This window comes from Miniopterus natalensis, chromosome 3 (assembly GCF_054644295.1).
Source record: "Miniopterus natalensis isolate mMinNat1 chromosome 3, mMinNat1.hap1, whole genome shotgun sequence".
Classification (NCBI taxonomy): Eukaryota; Metazoa; Chordata; class Mammalia; order Chiroptera; family Miniopteridae; genus Miniopterus; species Miniopterus natalensis.
This window is the reverse complement of record NC_142083.1, coordinates 81,213,987-81,230,190: the sequence shown is the minus strand read 5'-3', so window position 1 is coordinate 81,230,190 and position 16,204 is coordinate 81,213,987. Positions and strand designations below refer to the sequence as shown.

The 16,204-nt window shown below is 38.1% G+C and overlaps 1 protein-coding gene across 1 annotated transcript in view; it reads right to left on the bottom strand.

The window, feature by feature from the left end:
• Positions 1-2,679: 2,679 nt before the first annotated feature.
• SEPTIN14 (septin 14) overlaps positions 2,680-16,204 on the bottom strand; it is a 39,910-nt gene continuing 26,385 nt past the window's right edge. The window contains exons 7-11 of the mRNA XM_016196279.2: positions 13,400-13,561; positions 10,551-10,647; positions 8,999-9,167; positions 8,648-8,780; positions 2,680-4,871 (exon numbers count right to left, since the gene is read on the bottom strand). Coding sequence (XP_016051765.2) covers positions 4,692-4,871; positions 8,648-8,780; positions 8,999-9,167; positions 10,551-10,647; positions 13,400-13,561 — 741 coding nt within the window. The 3' untranslated portion in view covers positions 2,680-4,691. The remainder of the gene's footprint in view (positions 4,872-8,647; positions 8,781-8,998; positions 9,168-10,550; positions 10,648-13,399; positions 13,562-16,204) is intronic.

Genomic DNA, 16,204 nt, shown 5'->3' with positions numbered 1-16,204 from the left:
ATAAGTAAAAGAAACACGAAGGGTTCTTTTAGTTGTTGAATACAGCCGACCCAACTGGAATGTGGTGCGGTGCAGCCCATCCTTGACTGGGCGCTAAAGACAGCTCGGAGGCCAAAAACCGTGTCTAACCAGAATTATACCCGACAATAAAAGATTACCTTTCCCTTGTTTATTTCATGTTTTCTTCATTTTTGGTCCTGGAGAGATGCAGGACCCCAAAGGCCCCACAACCAGTAGGGAAATGACCGTCACCACCTTTGCAACCCCAGTTTCAGATCACATTGCAGGATGGTTCCTTCATCCAGAACAATAACCAGCTGGTTTGGAAGGGATAGGACTTCACCAGCCTGGAGAGCCCAGCAGTCCGCGCGCGACCTGCTGAACTGTTTACTGCCCGTTGATGTGTCCCGGTGTCAAGCCCTATCTCTACGTCTTACACAATTGGTGTCACTTCCCTGCACCAACATAATGCTGCTCCAAAGGCAGCTGACGAGTTCTTAGAGACATCTTTTTAAAAAGTGTCCTAACTTACTTCACTACATGCATTAAGGTGTAGAGACACTTCCATTTAGTGAGACAGCACTGCCTGGACGCAGCTTGCAAGTTACGTTCTTAGAAATACCTTTATTATAAGTGCTTTTAAAGCTTCACATGTGTGTTAAAGAATGGGGATCACTTTCATTTTCTGATACATTCAGGTCTGAAGGTAGCTTACAAGTAATGTTCTTGGGGACATCCTTAGTGTGGGTAATCTTTTCTAATCCTCACCTGAGGGTATTTTTTCCATTGCTTTTCAGAGAGAGTGGAAAGGAGAGAGAAGCATCAGTGTGAGAGAGACACACTGATTGACTGCCTCCCGCACGCACCCTGACCAGGGCCCGGGAAGAACCCACAACCCAGGCACGTGCCCTGGACTGGAACTGAACCCAGACCCTTCAGTCCAAGGGCCGATGCTCTAACCACTGAGCCAAACTGACTAGGGCAGTATGGGTATCTTCAACACTTCATGCATTTCAGAATGGGGACCTCCTCCATTTAGTGATTTAACACTGTTCTGAATGCAGCTTCCAAGCAACATTCTAGAAATATATCTATTACAATGGATCTTAAGCTTGAGAGGTGCATTCTTAGAAACATCTTTACTTGCAAGCGTTCTGAAACACTACATGTGTCACAGCACAGGGGTCAATTCCATCCACTGACATCACACTGGTCTAGACACAGCCTGCAAGTAATATTCTTAATAATGTATTACAAGTGTTCTTAAACACTTTGGTGATGCATTGCAGAGTGAATTACTCTATTTAGTAATATAGTACTTGACCCAACACAGCCTGCAAGTGGCATTCTTAGAAATGTTCTAATTAGCCCTGGTTCGGTGGTTAGAATGTTGGCTCTTGCACCGAAGAGCTGCAGGTTCAATTCCTGGTCAAGGCCACGTACCTGGGTTGCAAGTTCGATCCCCGGCCCCTGTTGGAACACGTGTGGGAGGCAACCAATCGATGTGTCTCACATCAATGTTTCTTCCCCGCTCCCCCCTCCTTTTCACTCTCTGAAAATCAATGGAAAAAATATCCTCGAGTAAGGATTAACAACAAAAAAAGAAATGTTCTAATTATAAGTGTTGTTATATACTTCAACATGCATTAAAGAATCAGGACTACTTGCATTCACTGATATAACACTTATGCATACACTTGCAAGTAGCATTCTCAGAAACATCTTTACTGAAGCGTTCTGGACATAACATCCACTGATATAACTGGTCTGAATTTTTAACATATAAAATTAAAAATTTATATTTCTAGGGTTCTTATGTACTTGAGGAGATCGCAGTTACTTCACTATATTCATTACAGAACGAGTGTCACTTCATTCTTGACTATAACACTGTTCTCAGACTGCTTGCCTGTAGCGTTCTTAGAACCATCTTTACGAGTGTTCTTAAACACTTCATGAATTTCAGAAGGTGTATCACTTTCATTTACTGAAATGACAGCAGCCACATGTAGCTTGCAAGCTGTGTTATTAGAAACATCCTTAGTGAGACAGCTCTTAAGCGTTTTACTACCTGCGTTACATTTTTATTCACCCACATATATAACACTGGTTTGAATGAAGCTTGAAAGCAGCATTTTACAAATATCTCTATTAGAATTGTTTGTAATAACATCACTACCCTCACTGCACAATGGGGATCACTTTCACTGGTGAACGGGTTTGAATGTAGCTTACAATGGGCTTTCTTAGAAACATCTTCATTAGAAGTATTCCCCCTCCCCCATTTTTTGGGAGACAGAGAGAGAGACATTCATATGAGAGCAGAACATAGATCAGCTGCCTCCTGCTCGCCCCCTACTGGGAATTGAGCCCAAAACGTGGGCATGTGTCCTGATGGAAATAGAACTGGCAACCTTTCCACGTGTGGACACACCCAACCAACTGAGCCATACTGGCCAGGGCTAGAAGTGTTCCTTATCGCCACCACATTCATTACAAAGTGTACTTCCATTACTGATTAAAACCCCTCTTATTGCAGCTTGCAAATAGTGTTCTTAGGAATTCATTAAGAATTCACTGCATGCATTACAGAAGGGGTATCACTCCCTTTCATGGATACAACAGTGATCTAATTGTAGCTGGCAAGTGGCATTTTTAGAAACATTTTATTAAAAGTGCACTTAAACACTTCAATATTTGCATACAGAATGCGATCGCTTACATTGACTGGTACAACACTGGTCTCAATGCAGTTTGCCATTAGCATTCTCTATAAACATCATTACACATGTTCATAAACACTTCATTACATGTATGGTATGAGGATTACTTCCCTTCACTGATAAAACCTGGGAACAGCAGAGCCTACAAGTTGTGCTTATAGAAATAGCTTTGTTACAACCGCTCTGAAACACTACCCTACTTGCAGCACAGAATGGGGATTCCTTACAGTGGTTAATGTGACACTGGTCTGAATGCGGCATGCGAGGATCACACTGAGAACATCTCTAGTACAAGTGCTCTTAAACAAGTCACTACATGCATTACAGATGAGGGTCAGTTCCTTTTATTGATAGAACCCCGGTATGAATGCAGCCTGCAAGTAGCATTTTTAGAAACATCTTTATTACAAATGTTATCAAACACTTCCTACGTGCATTAGAGACCAGGATTACTTCTACTCACCTATATAACCCTGGTCTGAAATAAACTTCCCAATAACATTCTTAAGAAATATATTGATAAAATGTGAACTGACTTACATCGCCACACTTCTTACAGAATGGGTGTCACCTCAAGTCACTGACATAGCACAGTTCTCAATGCCACTCGCAAGTAGCATCCTCACAAACATTCTTTACCGCAAATATCCTTAAGCAGTCCACGCAGTACACAGTAGGGCCCGTTTCCACTTACTGATTTAAAACTATCCTAGTTGTTAGAAACAGCTTTATTACAAGCATTCTTAAACACATCATTACATGCATTACAAAATAGCAATTACTTTTATTCAGTAATTTAACTCGCCTGAGCATAATTTGCAAGTGGCGCTTATAGAGCTATCTTCATTACAAATGTTTTCCAAAACTTTACTATATTAGAAGGGTTCTTAAATACTTCACAGCACGCATTACAGAATGAGCATCACCTCCCCTGCCTGAAATAGCATTACACTACTGCAGCTTGCATGCAGCTTTGTTTGAAACATGCTTGTTTCAAATGTCCTTAAACCCTCCCCGAGATGTGTTACAGAATAGCTGTCCCTTCCAGTCACTGAAATACACTGTGCACAGCAGAGCTTGGGACTTTAATTGCAAAACCTAACTACACGTGCTCTTAAACTCATTGACACATGGGTTAAAGAATGTGTATCACGTCCACTCACTGAAATAACACTGTGTTCACTGCAGCTTGCAAGTGTGTTTTAGAAACATTACTGTAATTACAAGTGTTCATAACACTACACTATGTGTTATAGAACTGGTATGACTGTCATGCTGGAAGGAAATTTTTGAAATTACAAAATAATAGCCTTATTTTCTAATACTTTGATAACTCTTAACACATATCCAAAAATCCGGAAGGTGTAATATTGTCGTCAAAATGTGACTCACGGTTTCTCATTGTTCTCTGGCTCTCTCTAACCTCCGAATATTAGTTTTATAAGGACTGACATCAAAGTATAGGAGTTCTAATAAAACACTTAATCTTTTTTTATTATAGTAACTATCAAGAAATCACTATCAGTAGATTTTGATAAGGAGAATGATGCCTAACATAGCTTTTTATAACAATATTTTATGCCTATGGCTCCCCAACAAATCATCTACTTAGATTTCTTTCAAAAGCAACCATACTTGTATACCGGAGCCACAGGCAGGGCCATGCTAAAAGAACTTTTACAGCTAATAAACACTTTTTACACTGCGCCATATATTTCTTTGATTTTATTTTCATTTTAGCAAACACTTATTGAGAGCCAGCTAATCTTTGGTTTAAATGCTGAGGACATGGCAGCTAACGAGAGGGTCAAGGTGCCTGCTCTTGAGAGTTGGAGAAAATATACAATAAGGGGACAAATTTTTTAAATTAGTAGAACTTTAATCAGAGTTAAGAGCTATGAAGACAACCTCCCAGGAAGATAGGATCGAGAGAGACAGGGCGCTACAGCAGAGAAGGGAAAGAGAGGACTATTTCTTACGATCTTTTTCCTTTTTGACATTGGTGCAAGCCTGAGTCTGCAATATTTCAGAGCCAGCCTTCATTTTATAAAAATTCATTATTTCTTCTTCCAGTTGTCTTCTCTCCTCCTCAAGTTTTCTTGTCTCCTCTTGCTGGACTCTTTTAAGATGCTCAAACTTGTCCTGTAGCTGTGAAACAAAGGTGCAGTTGTAACTCAAAGCACAGCATGTGGATATCCCCAGGAACATTCTTGTCTTTTTTCCTGGTTATCAAACATACATTAATCATCAAAGTGGAGCTTGATCTTAATAACAATCTCAAAACTTTATGTTTAAAACAAACATTCAGATATAAATTTTTTTCTCAATTAAATTTTAAATGTCCCATTGAACCAAATTTAATAAAACCTACAACTATAAACAACACTCCATTTTTAAAATACTTTGTTTTCCAAATGATGTCTATTTTCTCTCTACACTTCCCTACAAATCTCTTCAAATAAAATTTGATAAATTCATGCTCATTAAAAATGCATACATTGAAATATAGCACACACTATGAAACAATTGTTGAGACTGTAAATGCTAAAGACCTTTTCTTGTTAAGTGAAATTAGCATAATTATAGAAACAAAAATCTTCAAGGACCTCATTCAGTTACTTTCTATTTACTTGTGGGGTTTTATTTAATCTGTAGGATTTAAAATAAATCGAATTGGCCATATGAAAGAGATGATATCACCTTGGAGTCCGTTAGAGTTGGGCCTAGGTCTTGAACACGACTTCACTCAACAACGTAAGGATTGCTTGTATGCATCAGAGGAGGTATGGCTTGTATGGCATAAAACTCTAAAGGACACTACAAACTCTAAATAAAACTCTACATTTATTTGCAGTATAACTTTTTGAAAAACAAACAGGCCAGGAGATTCTGCTGCCACAATCTTAATCATCTGGTGTATGTGGCTGTGAAGAACATGAACACAGTATGAAGACCAGTGGTTTTCAACCCTGGGGTCCATTAGAATTACTCAGTGAGCTTGCAAACCTCTCAGTGTCCAGGCTGCACACAGAACAATTACATCAGGCTCTCTGAAGCTGAAACCCGGGCATCAGTGCTTAAGAAAATTCCCCAGGTGATTTTATTGTGCAGCAGAGGTTGAGATCATGGTTCTGAATAAAGATTCTTTTTTTCCTTTCTTGGAGTCAGGTGTCTCTTGGAATTACATCTTCAGCCCTGAGAAGCAAATGAGCATCTAGATACAATGGCAAGAATGACTGCAAAGGCTGGGGATGTGAGAGGGTGGTGTCTGTTAGTGATGGCAAAAAACAACAACACACTGTGAAATGCTTCTCTTAAAGATGGGAAGGTGAGAGTAGAAATCAGAGAAAGCTAAACTTCACACTAATACATAAGCATTTCGAATATTAACTACTCTGATGAAAAGCCTGAAGTTTTCCCCCAAAACAGGTACAAGGCAAGGATGTCCCCTCTCTCCACTACCTTTCAACATTTACTGGAAGTCCTTGCTAATGCAATAAGACAACAGAAGGAAATAAAACATTACATATTGGAGCAGAGGACATAAAGCCGCCTTGTTCACAGGTAACATGATCATCAATGGAGAAAATGCAAAAGAACAGACAAAAAGAACCTCCTGGAACAAAGGAGACTATAGCAAGTTTGCAGGATACAAGGTTAATATCCAAAGGTTAATTGCTTTTCTAAGCAAGGATCCACAACCAAGATTACTCTACCCAGCCAAATTATCATTTAAAATTGAAGGACATGGGGGTGGGGTAGATGCGGGGTGGAGGGGATCAATGGGGGAGAAGGGGGACATCTGTAATACTTTCAACAATAAAGATAACTTTTTTTAAAAAATTGAAGAACAGATAAAGAGCTTTCTAGACAAGAAAAAGCTAATGGAGATCATCACCACCAAACAGTATTATATGAAATGTTAAAGGGTCTTCTTTAAGATGAAGATAAAAAATATGAACAATAAAATGGCAATAAATACATATCTATCAACAATTGAATCGTAATAAATAAATAAATAACTGAACAAGCAGAACAGAAACAGAATCATAGATACAGAGAATGTTTTGATGGTTGCCAGATGGGAAGGGGTTTGGGGGGATGGGCGAAAAAGGTGAAGGGCTTAAGAAGTACAAATTGGTTGTCACAGAGTAGTCACAGGGATGTAAAAGTCCAGCACAGAGAATATAGGCAATAATAGCCTAATAACTATGTATGGTGTCAGATGGGTAAGAGATTTATTGGGATGATCATTTAAGTTACAATGTCTAATCACTGGAGTATATACCTGAAACTAATATAAAATGTATGTCGACTGTAATTGAAATAAAAAATGATTAAAAATTACACTCCAAAATTTTTAAAAAGGTTAATTGCTTTTCTATATATCAGCAATGAATGGGAAGAACTTGAAATTAAAACACAATACCAATCACATTAACATCCCCCAAAATGAAATATTTTGGAATAAATCTAACAAAATATATACAAAAGCCATATGACAAAAACTACAAAACTCTGATTTTAAAAATCATTTAAGAGCCTTGGCCAGGTAGCTCCATTGGTTAGAGTCTCTCTCGATACACCAAGGTTGAGGGTTCAATCTCCAGTCAGGGCACATACAAGAAGCAACCAGTGAATTCATAAATAAATGGAAAAATTAATTGATCTTTCTCTCTCTAAAAATAAATAAATAAATAAATAATAAATAAATTTTAAATCAGATAAGAACTCGATAAATGGAGAGATATCCCATGTTCATGGATACAAAAACTACAGATTGTCAAGATGTTAATTCTTCCCCACATAATCTAGAGCTTCAATGCAATCCCACTCTAAATCCAGCAAGTTATTTTGTGGACACTGATTCTAAAGTTTATATGGCAAAAGAGAAGGCCCAGAGTAGCCAACACAGTACTAAAGGTGAACCGAATTGCAGTGCTGATGCTACTCCCTTCAAGACTGGCTACAGTATCTGACTAAAGCTACAGTAATCAAGACAATGAGATGTTGGTAAAAGAACAGAAAAATAGATCAATGCAACAAAATAGCCTAGAAATAAATGCACATATACATAGTCAGTTGATCTTCGACAAAGAAGCAAAGGCAACCACTGGAGGAAAGACAGTCTCTTCAACAAGGGGCACTGGAACAGCAGAGCACGTACATGCAAAAATATGGGTCCCTTTTTATCTAACCTAATGGAAATTCTGTGATAGCTCGGTTGTCCCTAACTGAGACATCTGGTGTGTAGCACCTAGTTACTACCTTGTTTCTATGTAAAAGGAAGTTCACACTCCAATTTACCTACTGAAACTAAATATTCTTAAGTTGAAACCACACTCACGTAAGAGAAAAATATTTATGATTCCTAATATATTCCTTTGCCAAAAACTATAAGTGGCAAATAATCAAAATTATATTAGTAACCTCTTTTTCCACTTCCTTGGAAACAGAATGGAATGAAACAAAAAAGCAACCCGGTTAACTCACCAACTAAAAGTTCCTTAGTTAATCAAGACTCGCTTTAGTCAACAATCACCCGCTTACATATAAAAGTATAGGAAGTTTTCCAAGGCAGTAGTAGTGTTAGAAAGTACATGACTTCACAGAAGTCAATAGTTTGGATTTGTTATAAATTAAACTTTATGCATGAAAATTCATCTCATAAATAAAATAAATGGGTTTTACAAATTTATCTTAGGGCTTATTAAAGAGAAAATTCTCCAAACGCTCCAGAAAAAAATTACAGGCTGTAATTCTTTTTAAAGGTGTAAATTTTGAAATCTACGTGGTAAATGGCTACTTTTTGAAAGATAGCAAGTTGTCTTCAAAAATATCAACTAAATTCTTGAGATTAAACACCCCAAATTAACAGGACACCTAAAAATGAACACAAATCATATCAAACTAGAAGTACTTGCTTCCTTTTCAGCTTCTTTAAACGCTATTTCCTTCTCCTTCACTCGCTGCATAAACTTATATTTCAAGTCTTCTTCTTCCCTCTGGCATTGGCTGTAGAACTCCTGTCTTTTGGCTTCATAGATCTCTTGAAAACTAAAAAGGAATTTTTATTCGTTTTATATAAAAATGCTAATATAAACCAACACGTAAAAATGTATATTATAAATTAAGTCCCATGTGAGAACATTTACCAATATTCTCCCATGTATAGAACTGGAAACTTCTGTATCATGAGATGTAAAACTTAGGCAGGTGCAATGCTGAATGGAAGAGCATATGGAAAACAGAGCCCTGGCAAGATCGCTACTCACCTAATTGGCTGGTTGTCTGGGCCCACATCAGTGAAGCCAATTTTCTGCAGTTTGAAGCGCCTGTACCGTTCATAGTGCAGAGTGTGGGTTTGTTCTTTCAGGTTTTCCGTATTTGTACAAAGAAGCATATCCCGGAGCTTAACAAAGTCACAGTGATTTTCATTTTCCACTGGACAGAGAAATAATAAAGCCACAACACATGATCAACCTCTGGCACTCAGTGAGTTTTATTGAATAAATGTATGCATGGAAAATGTTTAAAATAGCAGCTAAGAGATCATTCTGATGAGTAGCTAAAATTGTTTAAACCATGTAACCATGTTTATGTAGTACATACCAGTTATAGACAGGGTTTATTAATAGACCAGGAAATTTATTTTAAATTTATTAAGCAAAAAATAAATATGAAACGGTAAAATAACATTATATCATATTAATATATGGCATATGTTTTCTTCAATAATTATGTTAATATACAAACTACCCTCAAGGTTTTTACAGAATGCTAACAAAGAATTAGTATAATTTCAAAAAGTAAATAATTTCATTAAGTTAAATCCTGCTAACATAAAGATCTTTATAATTGTACATGCTTAAGCTATCATATTTTATTTATACAAGATATTTATGAGATCAAATTAGTCAATATTTAAAATAAATCAATAAATTCACATGGCTCTCTCCTGTGTTTGTTACATCCAGAAGACTGAGCACAACATATTGTGTCTTGTGTTTGATATTGTAACCAAATTTAATATTCATTAAAATATGTTCTTTTTAACTATGTTTTATAAATTTAAATTTTTCTAATACATCAATTTTAAAAACATTTGGAAACTAGTACAAGTAGAGATAATCCAATCCCTAATAATCAGTACTACAAGCATATAAACTAGACAACAAATGACTGGCTATTACAACACTCCAACTCATCATGATGCTAGACAGCAAATATGGATGTCTAGGTATAATCCAAAGGTAAATTATATTTATTTACTTATTTTTTTAATTACAATCCTTTTATCTAGTGACCACTTTAAAATGTTTTATAACTTAGGCAGTAACTAATTTATATAACATGTTTTAGGCACTATTATTTAGGCTTCAATATGTTCAAAGTTCTTTTGTGCAAAGCCCTTTCCAACATTCTGAATGTGATGGTTCCTGCGTAAGGAGATAATACGCAGGTGGAAAACGTGTAAAGGGGGAGGTTCTGTCCAGCCTCTGTGGATTTCTACCTAAAGCACCATCCAGCAAATTCCTATGAGAATATGCTGTAATCAAAGTAAGCGTTAGCCTAAATGAAACAGAATCTGTGCTCCTGATTAGTAACTGTTACTTTACTGTTTAGCAACAGTTACCAAGATTGGCTCAAGTTAAAATGATATTTTGAAACCATGATAATATTCATATACTATATATAGGATATTGATAGTATATATCATTATATATATATCATTATATATATATAATATATATATATATTATATATACACCATATGTTGTATACACATATCCAGTCCAGAGCAAGCCTGCTCACTACCACATTTACCTTGTAAAACTCCCCAAGGGTACTGCCGGCCTCTCACCATCCTTTTGCCAACTTTCACCTCATCCAGACACCCCACCACAGCGAAAGGTAAGTGTTCCTACAAAGGAAAGACAACTGTAATCATGTTTCCACTTCAAAATTACAACTAAATGATAGACCCATCTGAAGACTAGCTGGGCGGACGGCCTATAACTGAGGATATCAATAGGAACCCACGTGAGACGGGCGGGGGTGAAGGCGCAGAGCGAGCTGCCCACCCCTCCGCGTGGCAGTTGAGAACTGGGAGGATATCTCAGCGGCAGAGGTTCTGCCCTAGGAGCAAGGGGTCCCAGCCGCACACAGGGGTCCCCAGTCTAGAGTTCCAGTGCCGGGAGGAGAAGTCCCCACAGCTTCTGGCTGTGAAAACCAGCAGGGACCGTGGCTGAGTGAGACGGAGGGCTGCTGGCGTCCCAGGCCTGCCTCGGAAAGGGCGGGCGCGGACTCACTGGGGCCGCAGCTTGAAAGGCGCCAGGGACATACACACAGGGCAGAACTGAATTGTGTGGCGTTAGGGTGAGGGCTGAAGGGGTAGCTTTCTCCCAGACAGAAGTGCTGGCAGAAGCCATCGTTCCTCTGCTGAGCCTTCTGCTCACCCGCAGCCTGAAGGCGCCATATCTGAGTCTCCATCAGCCTGGCTCACCCTGTTCCCTGGCCTTGGTGAGTTCCTGAGACCTCATCCCGCCCAACTTGCCCACCCACCCAAGCCATTTACAGTGACTTTTTCATACAAATAGCCTATCTTGGCTCATGCTGCAAACTTCCTAAAATCTCTCAAATGTTTGCAAGCCCAAAACAAGCAACATTTGGCCTCAGTGTGCCCCATGCCTCTTACTAAGAAGCCCCCAAGCCTGGAACTAATGGCAGCTGGCCTCAGTTTGCAGCTTAGCCTCTCCCAGGTTCCTCTAAGCCCAGGACAAGTAATAACCATTTGCAGATCACTTTGTAGCTCATACTAAGTGGCCTTGGACAGGGCACAGGCAGTGTCCTGCCAAAAGGCCCCAAAACCAACACACCAGGTGGCCAGCTTCAGACCACCACACCAGAGCACCACCCAACGATCTCCACAAATGACACATCTAAAGGGCAGACTCAGCAGAAAACAGAGCCCCACTAAACTGAATCCTGCTCAGTGGGGTCAGCTCCTCCACTATAGTCATGGTCTGTCCTTACGGCCAATCAGCCTGAGGTTCAATCCTTCCCCTTGAGGTGTCAAAAGCAATCAAGGCTCAACCTCAACAGCAAGGCATACACAACCCCAACAGACACTCTTGGAGCACCCCACTCAGGTGACCATGGAGACTGCGCCATTCGGCTCCATAGGACACCTACTACATAAGGTCACTCTATCAAGGCTGAAAGACATAGTAACTCTTACCTAATGCATAGAAACAAGCACAGGGAGGCAGCCAAAATGAGGAGATAAGAAACATGTTCTAAACGAAAGCACAGAACAGAACTCCAGAAAAATGAAACTAAACAAAATGTAGGCAAGCAATCTACCAGATACAGAGTTCAAAACATTAGTTATAAGGATGCTGAAGAAACTCAGTGAGAACCTCAACAAAGAGATAGGAAGCATAAAAAAAGAAGATAGAAACATTAAAAAGAACCAGTCAGAAAGGAGAATACAATAACTAAAACGAAGAATACATTAGAGGGAATCGACAGTAGGTAAGATGAAATCAGCAACTTAGAAGACAGGGTAGAAAACATCCAATTGGAACAGTTAAAAAAGAAGAAGAATCCAAAAAGATAACAATAAAAAGGGGGTGGGGGGAAGCACAATTTAAAAAACGGGAGAGCCCGGCCAGGCGTGGCTCAGCAGTTGCACATCAACCTAGGATCCAGGAGATTGGGGTTAGATTCCCGGTCAGGGCACATGCCCGGGTTGTGGGCTCGATCCCCAGCAGGGGGCATGCAGGAGGCAGTCGATCAATGACTCTCATCATTGATGTTTCTCTCTCTCTCTCCTTTCCTCTCTCTGAAATTAATAAAGACCTTTTTTTTTTAATTTTTTTTAAATGGGAGAAGGATCTGAGTAAACATATCTCTTGGGAAGATATACTAATAGCCAATAAGCATATGAAAAGACCAAAATCGTACAATTCCATCCATATTATATGTCCAGATCAGAGAAACCTACAGGGAAAGAATCTGATGTGTGGTCACCTAGGGCTGGTGGAGAGGAGAGCTCACAGGCGGTGGTAGGAGAGAAGGGCTGACTGTATGAGGTTTATTTTTGAGGTGATAAAGATGTGTCCAGCATTGATTGTGGTGATGGCTGTACAAATCTGTAAACAGACTAAAAATTATTGAATTATATACTTTAATGAGTGAATCGTAGGTATGTAAACTATATCTCCATAAAGCTGTTAAAAAAACAGAGTTGATTCTCAGTGAACACTTTTCAAAATCAAAAAAATAAAACATTGCCCTGGCCAGTGTGGCTCGGTTGGTTGAGCGCTGTCCTGTGCACTGTGCACCGAAAGGTTGCCAGTTCCGGTTGAATTTCCTGTCAGGGCACCAGGGCTCGAACCCTGGTGGAGGGTGTGCAGGAGGCAGCCAATCATTGTTTCACTTTCACATTAATGTTTTTCTCTCTCTCCCTCTCCCTTTCTCTCTCTCTAAAAATCAACAAAAAAATCTTTTAAAAAAATAAATAAAACATTTCTCAGGCTGGATTTGGGGGAAATACCTTATTTATAGTCTCTTGGTCAGATACAAGTGACAGTATATTACTAATATTGTGACTTGTAGATAATATTTGATTTCCACATGTAAAACAGAATTAATATTTAATAGAAGCTTACATTCATTGAGGAGTTCGCTTGAGCAGTAGTTTTTTCATCTGTTGGGAACTGATATATCTGGATGCCATTACTAATCAATTCGTTCATTATCTTATACTTAAATGCCTGTAAATCACTTTTACAAATTGTATCTGCTTTGGCAATCAGTGGTATAACATTCACCTATTAAGAAAGAAGGAAACAAAGTCTCACCATTGAGGATTTGTTGTTAATCCTGGAACGTTTACAGTCAAAACCTCACAATATCCGACAGCAAATATCTGTTACTAGATAATCACTGACTATAATGCCTTCCTCACAATGTTGCCTTCCAAAATACTCAGTACTTTGGAAGATACATTTTTATGAGAATTCAGGTTTAGAAGTCAATTTTTGTTGTTTTCTCAAACTCTCTTCTATTTCTAACACATCAGGAGTTAGTAAAATGTAAGTGGTAAGATGATGTAATCTACTTAATTTGTTAGCAATTTGATTTCTTATTTAACTGAGTGCTAAAAAGCAGAAGAAACCTTTCATCAAAATCATAAAACAGCCCCACAGGGCGTGGCTCAGCGGTTGAGCGTCGGCCTAGGATCCAGGAGGTTGCGGTTCGATTCCCGGTCAGGGCACATGCCCGGGTTGCAGGCTCGATCCCCAGCAGGGGGCGTGCAGGAGGCGGCTGATCAGTGACTCACTCTCATCACTGATGTTTCTCTCTCTCTCTCACCCTCTCCCTTCCTCTCGATGAAATCAATAAAGATATTTTTAAAAAATCATAGAACAACTTGTCCTCTACCTGTCACTCATTCACATCACTGTCTTCATAACTTCATCTAAATCAGAGTTGCATTGGAATAGATCCTTGCTCTACCTAGATATCTTTGCAGAGAGATTTGCTTGTGTTTTCCAAAGACCACCTAAAAATAACAGACTTTTTTTTTGTTACCAGACACTAGAGGCTGAATGTGTGTGTAGGTATGTCTACAGCATCTCGCTAACAAGTATGTTTATTTGTCATTTGTAAAAAGGAATTATTTCTATACAGTATATTTGAGGTTGAAATTTATTCATAACATTTTCTTCCTAGTTCTAAAATATAATTATTCCCGTCTCCTTGTATTTATAGCTTAATAATTAAACTTTGTAGAAAATAACAATATGCTGAATTCTAAAATGTTTTATTACTGTTACAATAAGATACCTCATTAAAGCAAAACTATACACTGTCAAGTTTTGTGATATAAGTAGGAATGTGTAAAAGTCAGTTTTAAATATATTGCTCTTATTTTAGATTCTTCAAAGTACATTTTAAAAAAAAACCACAAACACCTTGTTCCAATCTAAGGCTTCAATGTTGTAACAGAGATGTTCAAAATGTCTAATTTTGGTATATTTAAACATTAGCATCCACAGTAAAAAGCAGACAGCTGCTAAGGTAGATTTAAGTCCAACATAAATGCATTGGGTTGTATTGGTGACAAAGCTGGGAAAAGATACTCTCCAGTGACAGTAAATCATTGGCACATAAAAAATGAAAAATTTATATGTTAATAATTCCTCAGGTGTCCAGATTTGAGGAATAAAAGTCACTTATTGCAAGGAAAGCTGATCAACCTGGGAGAGAAGACAATAGCCATACCCGCACTCTTGCCCACCCCTTTATGTAATGGTCCTTGCAAAAATGAGCCATTTCCTGTATCTGGAAATAGCTTGATAATTACAGATGCCCTTAAGATTAAAAACAAACTGTGTGTCCCTGCTTATTGAATATGCTACAAATTGAGAAACTAAGGCAACTCTTAATTTTAACTAAAATTATAGCTTCTTTAAACGACTTGGTGATATATGAGATTAAGTACAAAATTTCTTTCTAGTTTGAACAATACATAGTAAAAGTCAGGCCTTCTTTGATACCCCCTCCCCAGTTTTAGAACTGTTCCTCTCTACAACTGAATAAAGTTGAAAACAGTATGTTTAATCAGGGCTCAGTGCAGAAAAGAATATCATGACATACGTTTCTTTTGTATGTAATTTGACACTCTGTTGGAAAAACACATATGTTGCACTCTGCATCCTGCCTGATAGGACCAATAGCCAGAATCATGAAAACTTCATGTTTCAAAACATCAGTGGTACCAGATAAGTGTTAATTGGGTTATTTTATAATACTATAGAGTAATTTCAATTTCAAAAATATGGGCAAATAACCACAGACTGAATTACCATTTAATCACAAGAAAAGCTAAATTTATATATATTGTTTTAATTTTTTTACCAGCACCTCGTTATCTTAATGCATTTTCTAATTAAATTTCTCTAGAAAGCCAGGTAAGATTTAAATTTATTACATGTTGTCTTGGACTATGTCTCTCCTCCCCACATGCATATGCTGAAGCCCTAACCCCTAATATCTCCGAATGGACTGTGTTTGGAAATATAATCTTTAAAAGGGTGATTAAGTTAAAGTAAGGCCATTAGAATGGACCCTAATCCTATTTTACTGGTGTCCTTATAAAAAGGGGAAATTTGGACACACAAAGAAACACCAGATGTGTGCATAAAGGAAAGATCATGTGAGAACACAGCGAGAAGTCAGCCATCTGCCACGGAAGGGGAAAGGTTTCAGAAGAAACAAAATTTGGCAACACCTTGATCTTGAACTTCCAGCATTGAGAACTGTGAAAAAATTAATTTCTGTTTTGTAATAGTTTTCTTAGGAAACTAATACAAATGCTATAAAAATTTACAGAAAAAAATATGATATATGCACATATTACAAAATAAGTTCTTGTATGAGAATGCCTTCAAGATACATACTATGTCAAA